The following is a 17,421-nucleotide window of genomic DNA, read 5'->3' as shown; positions in this document are numbered from 1 at the left end:
TTAGGACAGCAAGACTGTCACAAGTTAGAGAGCGGGCACTGTCATTAGCAGGACTGATACTATGGAACACCATGCCCCTTGAAATTAGACTGCAGAAAAATTTCCAACTTTTAAAAAAAAAAGTTTAAAAACCTGGCTTTTCAAACAAGCATTTTACAAAGAGAATGGAGAAATGGAAAAATAAAGCAGGCAATAGAACATCAACGTACAGCACGTAATTTTGTTATGTTTACTATTTCACCATTAATTGTAATTAAAATATACAATATAAAGAGTATACACATAAGGTAAATCTTTCCACGTATAATTGGACAAGATTCATAACATTCATCTAGATACTTTATTTTTGAAACCATGTAACCGGACCTTTACTGGCACTCTGCTAGAAGTATTACATTACTATACGTGCCTATATATAAACCGTTGTGATGGTATAAAAAAGATTTTAAATAAATAAATTGAACTGAGACCAGCAGTATCTGAATTGCCCATCATCCCGTCTTTCTTTCACTCCATGGTAGAATGTGTGAATGCAGCTGAAGAGAGCTGGGAAGAACATTGTTGTGTATAGAACTGTAAGCCAGGGTGTGCACCCAGTACCCATGTCAGCTCTGCCCTCTCCTCACAGGTTTCCCTTAGAATGGGCAGGCGGCAGCTTATAGTTCCACACACAGTGTAATGTTCTTCCTTGTTTTCTTAAGTGGTGCCTGGCACGCCTCACACTCTCAAATATACTACTTTTAATTTTCGAGCTTGAAAGTGGTATTCTTGAGGCTTGATGAGACCAACTTATTTTACATAGACTACTCAATGATTTTTGGTCAATAACAGTCGAAGTTGGATTTTAATATTTCTTTGTACGAATTTATTTATTGTTTTAACTTGTGAACAATAATAGTAAAAGAAAATAAAAAAAATAGTAAACATTCAGTGGTTTGGTTTTTTTTACATAATGTAGGATGGCAGAACTAGATTTTAATTGGTAATCTACAGATAAAATGTTCTGTAACTCGATCCCGATACATTGAGCTGTTCAGTCTCCCTCTATTGCCACCTTCTGTTAACATCTGTTCCTACCCAATGTTCACAGTAGCTAGGGCAGCTGGGGTGACAAAAGCAGATGAGATGTGAACCCAAACCATTCTAGACAGAGAAATGGGTGTCACAGGTAACCCCAGAACATTTGGAATCACAGAGGAATTGGGAGTCACAAGCTCAAGGAGACCTATGGATACCTGCATTAATGACATATGTTATTACAGGTTCTAGAAACAAACACTAATAGTAATAATGCTGAAAAAAATACTTAATTGCATTAGGGCTAAGATTGGTTTACTTATGTACTGGTGAAGCTGATTGGTTGGTGGTCTCTTTCTATACTAGGTGCATGTTTCTTATGAGGAGTATTTCAAATTGGAGCCCCTCTTGGAATATCATCGTGTGATCAGCCTCGAGGAGTTTATGAGAACGCTAGCACCTGTGTACTGGCCTCCAGACAAGCGTGTGGCATATTGCTTCGAAGCAGCAGCTCTGAGAAGCACTGATAAAAAGACCTGTCCAATGAAGGTATTTAGCTGGTATTGAGTTTGCAATCTGAAAAAAGGAGGAATCTGAGGGCCCAAGCACATTTTATTCATATGAACTGCATTATTGCCATATTCTAAAGTACTAAAATGAATGAACACACTAGGGTGAATATAAGTGATAAACCAAAATGTTTTGATTCACCACAAATCTAAATTAGAAGACTATAGTGAAAAAAGTGTGAGATGACTATCATATATGAGAACGCTGTTAACGCTCACTCAAAGAGTGCATATGGTCTATGATTTGGTGGCAGGAATTGGAACAAGCCAAGATTTTTACAAGATAAGTGACTTTTATTTGCAAAAAGAAAATTCTAGATACAAAAGTTTAAGATAAAAATAAGGACTTTAATGATGACCCATGATTATAATCTAGTAGATGTGGTCAAATTATAGACCATAAACTCTATTGGAGTGAATGTTAACAGCATTCTCACATATGATAGTCCTCTCACACTTTTTCTACTATAGGCCTAAATTTATCAGAATGCTATAAATATAGCGGAAATAGTGCCCATAAAAAAAATTTAAATTAAAAAAAAAAAAGGGTGCCATGTGGTTAGGCTAATTATCCTGCTCCTGCATTGCATAGGTAATTTCCGCAAGATGTGATACATTTATTGCACCTGCACTATTTTTCGCTTCATGCACTGATTAATACACCGTGGGAAGCGTTACTGGGGAAAATGTTTTTAGCGTAATGCTTATCATTAAAATCATCCATTGTACCTGAAGACTGGAGGATAGCAAATGTAACCCCAATATTTAAAAAGGGCTCCAGGGGTGATCCGGGAAACTACAGACCGGTTAGCCTGAATTCAGTGCAAGGAAAAATAGTGGAAAGTGTTCTAAACATCAAAATCACAGAACATATAGAAAGACATGGTTTAATGGAACAAAGTCAGCATGGCTTTACCCAGGGCAAGTCTTGCCTCACAAATCTTCACTTTTTTGAAGGAGTTAATAAACATGTGGATAAAGGTGAACCGGTAGATGTAGTATACTTGGATTTTCAGAATGCGTTTGACAAAATTCCTCATGAAAGGCTTCTAGAAAAAGTAAAAAGTCATGGGATAGGTGGCGATGTCCTTTCATGGATTGCAAACTGGCTAAAAGACAGGAAACAGAGAGTAGGATTAAATGGGCAATTTTCTCAGTGGAAGGGAGTGGACAGTGCAGTGCCTCAGGGATCTGTATTCTGACCCTTACTGTTCAATATATTTATAAATGATCTGGAAAGAAATACGACGAGTGAGATAATCAAATTTGCAGATGACACAAAATTATTCAGAGTAGTTAAATCACAAGCAGATTGTGATAAATTGCAGGAAGACCTTGTGAGACTGGAAAATTGGGCATCCAAATGGCAGATGAAATTTAATGTGGATAAGTGCAAGGTGATGCATTTAGGGAAAAATAACCCTTGCTATAATTACACAATGTTGGAGTCCATATTAGGTGCTACAACCCAAGAAAGAGATCTAGGCGTCAGTGGATAACACATTGAAATCGGCAGTTCGGTGTGCTGCGGCAGTCAAAAAAGCAAACAGAATGTTAGGAATTATTAGAAAGGGAATGGTGAATAAAACGGAAAATGTCATAATGCCTCTGTATCACTCCATGGTGAGACCGCATCTTGAATACTGTGTACAATTCTGGTCGCCGCATCTCAAAAAAGATATAATTGCGATGGAGAAGGTACAGAGAAGGGCTACCAAAATGATAAAGGGAATGGAACAACTCCCCTATGAGGAAAGACTAAAGAGGTTAGGACTTTTCAGCTTGGAGAAGAGACGACTGAGGGGGGATATGATAGAGGTGTTTAAAATCATGAGAGGTCTAGAACGGGTAGATGTGAATCGGTTATTTACTCTTTCGGATAGTAGAAAGACTAGGGGGCACTCCATGAAGTTAGCATGGGGCACATTTAAAACTAATCGGAGAAAGTTCTTTTTTACTCAACGCACAATTAAACTCTGGAATTTGTTGCCAGAGGATGTGGTTAGTGCAGTTAGTGTAGCTGTGTTTAAAAAAGGATTGGATAAGTTCTTGGAGGAGAAGTCCATTACCTGCTATTAAGTTCACTTAGAGAATAGCCACTGCCATTAGCAATGGTTACATGGAATAGACTTAGTTTTTGGGTACTTGCCAGGTTCTTGTGGCCTGGATTGGCCACTGTTGGAAACAGGATGCTGGGCTTGATGGACCCTTGGTCTGACCCAGTATGGCATTTTCTTATGTTCTTATGTTCTTACCTTGGTGTACAAACTAATGGAAATGCTGCTGAAGGAAAGGATAGTCAACTATCTACAATCCAATGTGTTGCAGGATCTGAGGCAACATGATTTTACTAGAGAAAGGCCATGTCAAACCAATTTTATTTTTTGATTGGGCATCTAGAGAATTGGATCAAGGAAGAGCATTTGATGTAATTTATCTGGAATTCAGCAAAGCTTTTGATACTATCCCATATGGAAGGCTCATGAACAAAATGAAAAGCCTGTGAGTGGGTCCCATAGTGGTAGAATGGATTACAAACTGGTTGACTGAAAGATGACAGTGAGTGATGGTAAATGGAACCTATTAAGAGAAGAGTGATTAGTAGAGTGCCTCAAGGTTTGGTTCTGGGGCTAGCTTTGTTCAATATCTTTGTGAGTGACATAGCAGAAGGGTTAGAAGGAAACGTTTGTTGTTTTGCAAATGACACTAAGATCTGCAACAAACTTGGACACACCTGAATGAATGGAGAGAATGAAAAGTGATCTAAGAAAGCTTGAGGAGTGGTCAAAGGTATGGCAGCTGGCATTCAATGTCAAGAAGTTCAGAATCATGCAGCTAGGGTGCAGAAATCCAAAGGAGCTATACATGATGGGGGGCAAGAGACTGATCTCAAGGATCAGGAATTAGACCTCAGGATGATAGTGTTGGATGATCTGAAAGCAGCAAAGCAATGTGACAAGGTGGTGGCTAAGGCGAGAAGAATGCTGGGCTACTTCAAAAGAGGCATAACCAGCAGGATAAAGGAAGTGATATTGCTCTTGTACAGAGCATTGGTGAGGCCTCATCTGGAGTACTGTGTTCAGTTCTGGATACTGAGTCTTTAAAAGGATAGAGACAGGATCAAAGCTGTCTATAGAAAGACAAAAATGGTGTGGGGTCTTCATCAAAAGCCATATGAGATTAGACTAAAGGTCCTAACTATGTATACCATGGAGGAGAGAAGGGATTGGGGGGGGGGGGGAGATTATACAGGCAATTACATTCTTGGAGTATACATTATACATGGGAATCAAGCCTTTTCCAATGGAAAGAAAGCTGAAGAACTAGGGGTTATAATATGAAGCTCTAAAAGGGTAGACTCAGGAACAATGTCAGGAAATATTTCTTCATGGAAAGGGTAGTTGCATGGAATGCCCTCCCAGAAGAGGTAGCTAAGATGAGAACTGTCCCACACTAAACCTCTCCAGATGGTCCAAAATGCAGCAGCCAGAATACTGACAAACACGGGGAGAAGAGACCACATCATTCCCATCCGTAAAAGGCCTACACTGGCTGCCAATCCACTACAGAATCTTGCATAAGTCCATTTCCACTATCTATAAAGCCATCCATCACCACGCTCCACTCAACCTCCAAATCCCATTCAGGAAACATTCCTCCTCTAGACCTATTAGAGAAGCTTACAGAGACTCACTATATGTACCCCATGCCAAAAACTCTCAACATATAACATTTAGAGACCGGGCTTTCTCTACAGCAGGACCATCACTATGGAACTCCATTTCACTGGAACTTCATCAAGAATCGTGCCTTCGAACATTCAGAAAAAGGCTTAAGACGTGGTTGTTTAAACAAGCCTTTCCAGACCCTAATTAAATCTCATTTCAATGACAACCACAGTCAGCCATTTTTAGAACACTGTAAATAATTGATCTTACTGTTAAATTACTTTAGACTTTTCTCCACCCAGTTTGAATTTCCTTGTTTTATTGTAACTTTAAAGTTCTTCTTTTCACTGTTATAGTTTTTCAATTGTTGTTTTACTCTACACCCTCTGTTTAATGTAAACCAGCATGATGTGATTCTTATCTTGAATGCCGGTATAGAAAAACGCTAAATAAATAAAATAAATAAATAAACCTAGAGGATCCCTAATTGCTAAAGGATGGAAATAAAGAGCACAGAGTGGCAGTTACTACCCTTAATAGAATAAGAATGAATCAATAAATAAAGCTTGCAGGGCCGACTAGATGGTCCACTGGGGTCTTTTTATACCAACATTTACTATGTTACTATATTAAACTTAGTAGTATATGCCCTTGTAATTTCAGAATTGGATTATTGTGACATGCTGTATGTGAGGTTGCCAGATAGGAGTTACTAGAAAACATGGCAGCATAATTGATTATGGGAAAATCTAAGTTTGAAAAAGCCTTTCATCTACTTGCAGAACTCAACTGACTACCCATTGTTGAGAGTGCTAAATTTAAGCTGCTCACCAATGCATTTCAATTGATGAGGGACAATGGTCCTAAAACCTATGGTATAGGCCAGGTTGGGAATTAAGGTCATCACAGGGATTTTTTTGATGGCAGCATTGGCCCCAAAGTTATGAATGAAACTGTATGCAGCATGAGCTTTTCACAGGTAGCTCTGAAGCTTTGGAATGCGATGCTAGCGTCTGTTAGAGCAGAATTGAATCTTCTGAAATTTCTGAAGCAAATGACGATATTTTTGTTTCTAAATATGAGGTGTTTTATATAATTGGGTATAATATGAGTAATTATAGAGTCCTTTAAAAGTGAGGTATTTTTTGTTTGGGAGTTATGTACTGTAATTTTAGATTTTAGTTTTAATTTTGTTCGATTCAGTTTGGTTTTGTTTTTATTTTTATGCTTTTATGTTTTAATCTTTATATTTTGTTTTTAAATTATGAATGTTATGTTAAGAACCACTTTCATTGTATTTTTACTGTTTATACAGCATATAAATTTATTTTAAAAAATTGGGTAACTGAAATATGTGAGTATGTTACTATGAGGTTTGTTTGCAAATGTGTGATGTCCTAACTCAAAGAATAAACATAAATATATTAGGAATTTTTTTTAGATAGCTGTCCTGGAGTCAACCCTATGACATGGAATAGTAGTATGTCCTGCCACATAGGAGATCTTAGTTTTGCTCCCAGGACTGTGGGGGTTGAAAGGTTTTGCCATGTAATAAAGATGATATGCTTGGGCCCCTAGGATAGAGAGGATGACTGTATTTTGTAGGAATAATTCTTGATGGTTGGAAAGAGCCCTGAAGAGTTCAGTCTTGGAGTGTCCTATGGTTGGGCTACCATGGTTTTATGGCTGCATCTTCAAGTATAATTAACTGCATATGTTCTGCTGTGAGGTGTCAAAATTCCAGCAGTGATTTTTTTTTTAACTCTCTTGGCTGATTCTTGTATTTTTGGGCAGCTGAACTGTTTCTGCTCTTGTTCACTTTCAGTGATTTTTATCTTTCTCTTGTCTTGCAGGATGGGAACCCCTTTGGTCCTTTTTGGGATCATTTTAATGTAGATTTTAATGGGTCAGAGCTCTTTGGAGGCCTCTCCTTCAGTTCCAGTTATAAAGATCAGTGGCTAAAAAGGTATGAAGAGGCATTGCTGAAGGAGCAAGACTGGGAGATGAAAGTATAAGTATCCAAAATTAACAAATGCACAAAATTTCATTGGTTTTAGATATTGGGAAGGTGATGTTTTCATCCATTCTAATGTTGTTCTGACACAATAGTTGTGGTATTTTGATAAATATGAAAAGGCTTATTTTATAAACCATATCTGGAGCAATACAATTAGATGATCTATGTTATAGCTTTTCTTGTTGATGGCATTTCTTGTCTCTTTCCTATGGAATGCCAGTGGAATGATTGCACAAATATTTTTGTCTGATCTTTTATTGCATCCTCTTTCTCCTGGGACAAGCAGGATGGTAGTCCTCACATGTGGGTGACATCATCAGATGGAGGCCAGCATGGAAACATTTTGTCAAAATTTCTAGAACTTTGACTAGGCACACTGAGCATGCCCAGCATGCCACTATTCACGCATCCACAGAGGGTCCCTCTTCAGTCTGTTCTTTTCCACGGAGCTATTGTCTCGGAGATGTGGAGCTCTCGCTGGTTTTGTAGGAAAACTACCATGTTCGAGTTTCTTCTCGGATTTTCCCCCGCCGGGTCCCTAGTCTCCTCTCCTGGCCTTAGTTAGAGGGTGTCGCGGTGAGTTGTACCTTCTTTGCGGTCGATCCCAAAAGGTACCGGTGGTCGCTGGCCATTGACCGCTCATCGATTGTTTTTTGACATGGTGCCATCGGGCTTTCGCCAATGCCCTCAGACTATGTCCAACACAGACCCCAATGAGATCTGTATCTTGTACCTGGGGGCATCGCATGATGTCAAGGGGTGTCACTTTTGTGCTCAGATGACCCTCAAGGGTCATCACGTGCCTGGATAAAATGGACAAGCTGTTCGGCCCCAGGGAGTCCAATCCCTCAACCTCTGCGTCGGGGGCATCGACGCCTCTGGGTAAAGAGGAACTCATGGCTACCGGTTCTGTGCTGTCTTTTCCACCGCCGGGTCCCCAGATCAAATTGGGCGATAGAGACCGGCCTGTATCCATTTCTTCTCATTCCAGGACTGGATCTTCACCATCTCCCTAGGCGCCGGGGAAAGACCGGGCCGAGCACCGTGGGAAGTCTAGGAAACACCGTCATCAGTCTCTGTCTTCGCACAAGACTAAGCTTGGGAAGGCATGAGCGCTGGCCGTGATGCCCCCAAAATGACCCCGAGCTGAGGAGGCATCGCCCTTCGAGGGTGGACCCCACTGATTCTGGTGCCGGACATCGGCCTCCCTTGGGGCTCCGGGGGAGTCCAAGTCACTCCTCCTCAGGCTGTCCTGTCTTCAGCAGCGTTTGAAGAGGAGTTAGAACACAGAGTGCGGTTGGTGGTCAGCCAAGCCCTACAAGGCATCGAGCTGCTGGCCCCATCAGGGCCATCACTAATGCTGGAGCCTGCACCATCTGTGCTAGCACCGTTACGAACATAAGAATTGCCATGCTGGGTTAGACCAAGGGTCCATCAAGCCCAGCATCCTATTTCCAACAGAGGCCAAACCAGGCCACAAGAACCTGGCAAGTACTCAAAAACTAAGATCCCATGCTACTGATGCCAGTAATAGCAGAGGCCATTCCCTAAGTCAACGTGATTATTAGCCCCGGGCGCCTTCGATGCCCCAGGAGGCACTGATGCTGCCACTAATGGAGTCCATTCCCATCGCCAATTCCTTAGATGAGGGTGGGCCGTCAGACTCAGAGAACCTGCCCTCTAAACCGTCCCCTCCCAAGGATTTGACGTTTGCGGTCTTTGTGCAGGCCATGGCGGAGTCTGTCCCCTTCCAGCTCCGGACGGAGGAAGATTCCAGGCACAAGATGCTGAGATCCTCCAGTTTGTGGATGCACCTAAGGAGGTGGTGGCTGTCCCAGTTCACAACATATTTAAGGATTTGTTTGTCCGGCTCTGGGAACACCCCATTTCAGTACCCCCTGTGAACAGGAAGACTGATGCGGTGTATCTGGTTCAGCCTACCAGGGACTTTGAGAGGCATCAGCTTCCGCACCAGTCCGTGGTGGTGGAGTCCGCCCTAAAATAAGCAAAGCATTCTTGTACCCATGCCTCTGCTCCCCCAGGCTGAGAGCACAAAGCCCGTGACACCTTGGGACGGAAAGTCTTTCAGGGCTGCATGCTGGCGCCCCATATTGTCTGCTACCAGCTGCATATGAGCCAGTATTCCAGAAACCTTTGGAAGCAGGTCCAGGATCTGGTTGAGCGCCTACCTCAGCATCTGCAAGAGGACTTCCTGAATGTGGTCCAGCAGAGTTTGGAGTGCGACAAGAATGAGGTCTGGTTTGCCTATGACGTCTTTGAGATGGCATCAAGGGTAGCTGCTACTGGCATCGGTGACCGCCGCATGGCTTGGCTCCGGGCCTCCGTCCGGAAGTTCAGGAGCACCTTGCTGACTTGCCTTTACTGGAGAGAACTCTCTTCAAGTATAAGATTAAGGAGGCAGTGGAACAGCTCAAGGTATTAAATCTTAGATCTTTCAGCCAGCACCTCAGATCAACAGTTCTTGGGCAAGAAGTCTTCACAGCAGGGGCCGAGGAAGTGCTATCCTCCAGCGGTCAGGGTTGAGGGCTCATGGAGCTTGGCCCTAGGACTCACCCTAGGCAAACCTGTGTCCCTAGGACTGACAGTGCCCCAGCAAAGCCCTGCCACAGGGTTTTGACTGGCCATGAGGGAGTGCAAACCAGCAAAGCCCTGCCACAAGGTTTTGACTGGCCGTGAGGGAGTGCAAACCAGCAAAGCCATGCCACAAGGTTTTGACTGGCCGTGAGGGAGTGCAAACCAGCAAAGCCCTGCCACAGGGTTTTGACTGGCCGTGAGGGAGTACAAACCAGCCACCTGTGCCTACGACAACGGACCCTCCGGTCGGAGATCGGCTGCAGTTCTTTGTGGACCATTGGCCGACCATCACCTTGGACTGGTGGTTCCTGTCCACCGTTCGGGGGGGTACAGGTTGAATTTCCAGGATGTCCCTCCAGAATCTCCCCTGTGCCCCTCTTGGGGCTTCTCGGCACATCAGGAAATACTTTTGACAGAGCTCTCCGCCCTTGTAATAGCCAGCATATCATATGTAGTGACATATAAATTCATTAGAAAAAATGTTATTGTTGGATACAAAACATTTTATCAAAAGTCTTCAAAAAACATTTAATTACTATTCATAGTTGGATACATAGAGCCCATTTTGCTTATCTCTATGGATATTGAGTCCTTATACTCAAATATCCCTCAACACTCAACTATTAGCTTAATTGAGGAGATTTTGTAAATGCGAGAGAGGAAGAGGATTCCCTCTCATTTTTTGGTTGAATTGGCAATTATTGCTTTGACCAAGAATTATTTTATGTTCAAAGATGAGTTTTTCCAACAAACTCATGGGCAGCAATGGTTGCCACAATGGCCCCAGACCTGGCATGTCTGTACATCACAACTTTTGAAGAGAAGTTTATATACTCTTCTTTGTTGTACAGACATGTCAGGTTGTGGTGCCGTTATATAGATTCCTGATTATTTGGTCTGGATCCCGGGAACAGTTTAATGATTTTTTTGATTATTTAAATCGATGTGATGAAAATTTTGAAATTCACATGTGACATTCAATTACAGTCTGTTTCCTTCTTGGACATGAAGATTTGCAGAGGGATGGGAACTTCACAACTGAACTATATCGGAAGGCTACTGATAGGAACAGTTTGTTGCATTTCAATAGTTTTCACCCTAGACACATTCGAGAGAATATTCCCTTAAGCCAGTTTTTTAGGGTGAGGAGAACGTGTTCTGATATGGCTATATATGAGACATGCTGGTGATCTATGAGACCGTTTTGAGGCATGGGGTTACCCAGTACGTATTGTGAGACAAGCATATAAAAGAGCTAAATACATCAATCGTGATTTGCTTTTGACTTCAAGGAAAAAGGTTGAATCCCCCTCTATAGTATGCGTGTTACCTTTTTCTAATAGGGTAGGGGACCTTATGCATGTTTTGAAACACTGGCATTTAGTGAGTGGCTTTTCGGGTTTGGAAGATCCACCGATGTTTTCTTTTCGGAGATCTAAAAATCTCAGAGATATGTTAGTACACTCAGATTTGATAGCTGGTGATTTTTTGGAGATTTCAGTTGGTGGTCATAGTCCCTGCAATAATTGTGGGGCATGTAAGTTTTCTATGACCATTAGGGATTTTACATGTCAAGCTACTGGTGGAAATTGTGTTAAAATCAGTGACCAATTGTCAGTCGACATTTGCTGTTTGTTATAAGATGCCCATGTGGCTTACTGTATGTAGGAAAGACAACTAGAAAGGTAAAAACAAGGATACTGGAACATTGCAGTCGGATTCGTAACAATGTTGAAACAGCCCCTTTAGTATGTCATTGACGTGAGCATGAACATTTGATTGATGACTTGAGGTTTTTTGTATTGCAAATTATTTCTAGTAGAAGAGGAGGGGATGTGAATAAACTACTGTTAAAAGCAGAACAATGATGGATTTTTTCTTTGAAAACCTTGATATCTATGGATTTAAATGATCGGTTGGATTGGGTAGCTTGTCTGTGAAATTGTAACTTTGTCAGTTGCCTGTGGAAATATTGTTAAATCAATGTTTTGACGAATAATGGAGAATAGTAATGTGGATATCTGTGGAAGAGGTAATTATAACGTAAGTATGTTGATGTATGGAGATGTTTTTAGGTGGAATGGGAAGAGTCTTTGATGCAGAGGAGGTTCTGTTTTTAGGTATGTTGGTAAAAATAAGACTTAGAGTTTTTGATTGATGCAGAGAGCCCTTTAAATTTTCCAGAAGCACCTGTCGCAAAGAGCCCTTTAAAACCTTTTTCAGAAGCGTCGGTTCTCTAACACGGTGAAATAGGATGTAAGAATGTCTGTGGAGGATTTGCAGCCTTTGAATTAGTGAGCCCTTCAAATTATTAGGAGAGTTAGTTCTCAGTTACATTAGTGGAGGAGGACGTAAGAACGTCCACGGTCAGACGGGGGTTTTTTGATTGGCCATGGCCGGATTTAAAATGGGTATTTTAAGAGCCCTTTAAATTGCTCCGTTTTCAGAAAACAGCTGTGCAAGAACGCTGAGTGTTCGGGAAAGTTGATTTTTTGAGCGTCATTGACGGTGAGTTGCTTCGGGAGAACTTTCCCTCTTAAAAAGTTCTGTAACTATTTTTGAGAAATGATGGTTTTTGATTGTGGCTGCATTTCTTTGTTTTTTAAGAAAGTCAACAGTAAAGGCATTTTGAAGATGTGGACTCTCTGAAAAATGGGAGTGTCGGGATGAGCACTCAAACAGTGAGTTTTTTGTAGAAGGAAGTTGTTTAAAGAGCTTTTTGTAAGAAATTGGTGAGATTTATTTTTGAAAAGCTATGGGTATTTCTAAGGGTTTTTTTGGGATTTAGATGATTTTTTTGTGTTTTTTCAGATTATAAAAGAGATAAAGGTGAAACTGTGGGGCCAATAAATTTGGTTTGTCTGTATGCGGCAAGAGTAGGATACTATGAAAATTGAGGTTAGTAAATTGGTGCTGATTGAATGCACCTTCGTAATTAAAAGAAATTTTGTTTTTCAAGAATTTGTGAAAATTATGATAAAATTTTATCGGAATATTTTCCATAGTGTGGATACATTTGGGTGATCTCGTGGAGGAAACTTTTGAAGATCTGTGTATTATGCTTCCCTGAAGAAGCCGATTGCACGGCGAAACATGTTGGGAGCATGATTTTGTGAATTTGAGCTACGGAAGAAATACAATACAATGGTGTAAAGAGTGAGTGGAACAATTGTATTATATAGATTCTCTAAAAAGAAAAATTTTTAATAGTATGCTTGAGTGTATGAATGTGTTTTTATGGTGAATATTTGTTATTTACTCTATGTATCCAACTATGAATAGTAATTAAATGTTTTTTTGAAGACTTGATAAAATGTTTTATTTATTTATTTATTTATTGTTTTTGTTATACCGAGTTTCATGATAGGCATCACATCAACCCGGTTTACAAATAACAAGGAGTGTAAAGCATAACGTAACGTAAAAAACAATATTTTCAATAAGAACCTTGAACTTTAAATACAGTGAATCAGAAAAAGGGAGAGGGAAAGTTACAAAAAACAAGGAAAATAAACTTGGGATGGAAGGGGAGAAATTGAACAGCACAATATTTACATTTCAGCCTATTGATACATTAGAATAGCAAGTGAAAAAATAAGACTATGAAACGGTACATAGGTAATCAAATGAATAAATATGACACAGTTGTGAATGGTAATAGTATGATAATATTCAGCAGGGAATTAGTGAGAGAGGGTTTGAGGTTGGTTGATTCGTGTTTACATTCCATTATTGCATAAGAGTTAGTGCTAGTGAGAGGAGGTTTTATTCAAGGCTTGGAAATGCTTTTTTGAAAAGCCAAGTTTTTAGTCTTTTCCTAAATGTTAAAGAGCATGGCTCTTGTCTCAAATCAGGTGGGATCGAGTTCCAGAGAGCTGGACCTGCTGATGAGAAGGCTCTGAGACTCAAGGATTTATGTTGGTAGGTTTTGGCCTTTGGAATTTGGAGTGACTCTTTGTAGTGTTCCCTGATAGGCCTGGCGGAGGTGAATTTTTTAAGTGGTATTTGTAGGTCGAGTTGCGTGTGTTGGTTGATAGTTTTGTAAATGATGTTAATGGTTTTGTACATGATTCTATAGTGGATCGGAAGCCAATGGAGGTTTTTGAGAATAGGTGAAATGTGGTCAATTTTCCTGGAATTTGTAAGGACTCTGGCTGCAGAGTTCTGAACCATTTGTAAAGGTTTGGTGTAAGAAGCTGGGAGGCCTAATAGTAATGAGTTGCAATAATCTAGTTTGGAAAAGATTATTGCTTGCAAGATTGTTCTGAAGTCCTGAGTGTGAAACAGCGGTTTTATTCTTTTTCAGGATATGTAATTTGTAGAAGCAATCTTTGGTGGTTTGGTTAATGAATGTTTTGAGGTTGAGACGATTGTCTAGGATGGCTCCTAAGTCTCTTACGTGGGTTGTTTGAAGGAGTGTGGGTGGTTTAGGAAGTGTGTTATTGTTTTCCGGTGATATGAGCAGGAATTCTGTTTTCGAAGCATTGAGTACAAGGTTTAGACTGTTGAGGAGAAGTTTAATTTCTAATAGGCAACTGTCCCAGTATTCCATTGTTTTTGAGATTGATTCTTTTATAGGGATTACGATCTGTACGTCATCTGCAAAAAGGAAATGTTTCAGGCTTAATTTTGTAAGTAGTTGGCAGAGTGGTAGCAGGTAGACATTGAAAAGGGGGGTGAAAGTGATGATCCTTGCGGCACTCCTCTATTAGAAGGGTGGTATTGGGATTCTTTATTATGAATTTGACTCTGTATCCTCTGTTTTCTAGAAATGTTTTGAACCAGTTTAGTGTGGCACCTGTTTAAACCAATGTTTGCCAGCTGTTTTAGAAGAAGAAGGGCGTGGTTGACGGTGTCAAAGGCCGCCGAGAAGTCAAGGAGGATTAGTAAATATGTTTGGCCTTTATCAATACCAGAGAGTAGGTAGTCCATGAGTGAAATTAGTAGCGTTTCGGTGCTTGCGGCTTTGCGAAAACCATATTGGTTTGGGGACAGAATACTGTGGTCCTCTAGGTAGTTGGATAGTTGGGTGTTTACCAGTTTTTCCATGATTTTAGCTATAAATGGTAGGTTGGAAATAGGGCGGAAGTTGTTGGGATCACATGCATTTAGATTTGGTTTTTTTAGCAGTGGCTTGATTGAGGCAGTTTTTAGGTCATCTGGGTAGATGCCATGTGATAAGGAGCAGTTTATAATATCTGCTAGGGTTTTTGCTATTGTGTCCGGGATAAGAAGAAGCATTTTGGTAGGGATTTGATCAAATGGGTGTGATGACGGTTTCATTCTTTTTAATACATTTTGTATCTCTGTGATTGTGATGGGTTCAAAGGCATTAAGCTGGATGTCTTTATTTTGGGGAAGATATGTGTTATCTGGAGACGTAGTGTTTGGAATCAGCTGATTAAGGAGATCCGATATTTTTTTGTTAAAATGAAGAGCCAATTCGTCTGCTTTAGTCTGGGCTTGTTCGGGTGGTATATCTGGAGTGATAGGTTTAGTGAGGCTGGAAACGAAGGCGAATAGAACTTTTGAGTCAAAGCTGAGATGATGAACCTTTCGGGCATAGTAGTCTCTTTTGATTTTCAACGTGGTACTTTTGTAAAGATGGAGTGATCGTTTGTAATCAGAGAGTGAGGCTGGTGAAGGGGCTTTGCGCCATTTTCTTTCTTTTTGCCGAAGTAATTGTTTGAGCTTTCGTAGTTCATCATTATACCAGGGATGTCGTTTGGATGTATTAGCAGACCTTGTTTTGGTTGTCAGTGGGCAGAGAGTGTTTGCTATAGATTTTGTTATTTTGGACCAGGATTGGAGGGCAGCGTTAGGGGTAGATACTTCAATGAGTGGTAGATCCGAGGTTAGAGCTTTACTTAGATGTTCCGAGTTGCAAGGTTTTCTGTATAGGAAAGAGGGTCTTGAGTTGAGTTTGGAGTCTGATCGAGGTAAGGAAAAGCTGGTGGAGATTAGAGAGTGATCTGACCATGGGACTTTTTTGCAATTTGGTTGTTTTGTAAGAGAAATACCAGTGTTTGTAAAGAGTAGATCGAGCGTGTGGCCTGCTTTGTGGGTGGGTTTATTGATTTGTTGTCTGAATCCCATCGCTGACAGTGCGGTGAGGAGGGCTTCACAGTTTGTAGAGAGGGGAACTTTGTCAACATGTAAATTGAAGTCACCCAGGATTATAGCAGGGGAGTCAAGATTGAGATGCAGAGTTATGGTTTCGATGATAGGAGAGGAGTCTGACTCTAGTAAGCCTGGAGGGGCGTAGACTCTTGTTTTGTATACAACAATAAAAAATTTTTCTAATGAATTTATATGTCACTACATACGATATGTTGTATTAGAGTGTGTTATATATTCTTTTTATATTTGCCATTTTTTGTAATCTTGTAATAGCCAGGGCAGTTGAACCTGTTCCTCCAGGGCAAAGAGGAAGCGGCTTCTACTCCAGATATTTCCTGATTCCAAAGAGATCGGGGGACCTTCATCCTATTCTGTATTTGTGGGCCTTGAACAAATTCCTGAAATGGGAAAAGTTCAAGATGGTCTCTCTCGGCACCCTGATACCTCTCCATTGGAGGGGGGACTGGTTTTGCTCCCTCAATCTAAAAGACACCTATACCCTCATCAGAATTTCCCGCGTTCACAGAAAATACCTGTGGTTTGTGGTGGGCGAGAACCACTGTCAGTACAGAGTTCTGCCATTTTGGTCTGGCATCTGCGCGCCGCGTCTTCACAAAGTGCCTGGCGGTGGTGGGGGCCTACTTAAGGAGGCTGCGTGTGCAGGTTTTTTCCTACCTGGATGACTGGTTCATCAAGAGCGCCACCCAGGAGAGAGCGCTGCGGTCCCTGCAATCCACCATTCAGGTATTGGAAACCTTGGGCTTTCTGATCAATTACCCGAAGTCTCAGCTGATTCCGTCTCTGCAGCTGGACTTTATTGGGGCCAAGTTCGACACAACTCAAGCTCGGGCATTTTTGCCCCGAGATCGGGCGCTCACCTTGGTAAGCCCTGGCGAGAGCGATCTTTCGGAGTCACCAAGTCTCAGTGCACCGTATGCTACAGCTATTGGGACACATGGCAGTGACCGTCCATGTCACTCCCTTCGCTCGTCTACATGTGCGCAGGGTGCAGTGGACCCTATGGTCCCAGTGGCGCCAGGCTACCCAGAACCTTCGGGTGCACATCCGGGTTAGTCAACTGCTCTAGTTCTCCTTGTTGTGGTGGGAGACCCTATCCAACTTAGAGACAGGGGTACCCTTTCAGGCTTCCTCTGCTCAAGTTGTACTCACCACGGATACCTCTCACCTGAGTTAGTGTGTCCTTGTAGAGAATCTCCGAACCCAGGGTCAATGGTCTGCTCAGGAGGCGCAACATCAGATAAACTTCCTGGAGCACTGGGCAATCCAATACTATTTTGATGTTTCGAGATCTGACCAACAAGGTGGTCCTCATCCGGACCAACAACCAAATAGCAATGTGGTACCTCAACAAACAAGGGGGGGCACGAAATCATTCCTCCTCTGCCAAGAAGCGGTCCAGATCTGGTCATGGGCT

The 17,421-nt window shown here is 41.4% G+C and overlaps 1 protein-coding gene and 1 long non-coding RNA gene across 2 annotated transcripts in view; both read left to right on the top strand.

Annotated features, from left to right (window-relative positions):
- Positions 1-17,421, top strand: part of POFUT1 (protein O-fucosyltransferase 1) — a 94,026-nt gene that overhangs the window by 7,227 nt on the left and 69,378 nt on the right. The window contains exons 3-4 of the mRNA XM_029614729.1: positions 1,384-1,566; positions 7,108-7,220. Coding sequence (XP_029470589.1) covers positions 1,384-1,566; positions 7,108-7,220 — 296 coding nt within the window. The remainder of the gene's footprint in view (positions 1-1,383; positions 1,567-7,107; positions 7,221-17,421) is intronic.
- On the top strand, positions 12,471-13,111 carry LOC115098255. Its single transcript, XR_003858457.1, has 3 exons — positions 12,471-12,547; positions 12,678-12,764; positions 12,872-13,111. It is a non-coding gene; the product is annotated as an uncharacterized LOC115098255 (long non-coding RNA).

This window comes from Rhinatrema bivittatum, chromosome 8 (assembly GCF_901001135.1).
Source record: "Rhinatrema bivittatum chromosome 8, aRhiBiv1.1, whole genome shotgun sequence".
Classification (NCBI taxonomy): Eukaryota; Metazoa; Chordata; class Amphibia; order Gymnophiona; family Rhinatrematidae; genus Rhinatrema; species Rhinatrema bivittatum.
Note: the sequence above shows the minus strand (reverse complement) of the source record. Positions and strands in the feature narration are given on the sequence as shown.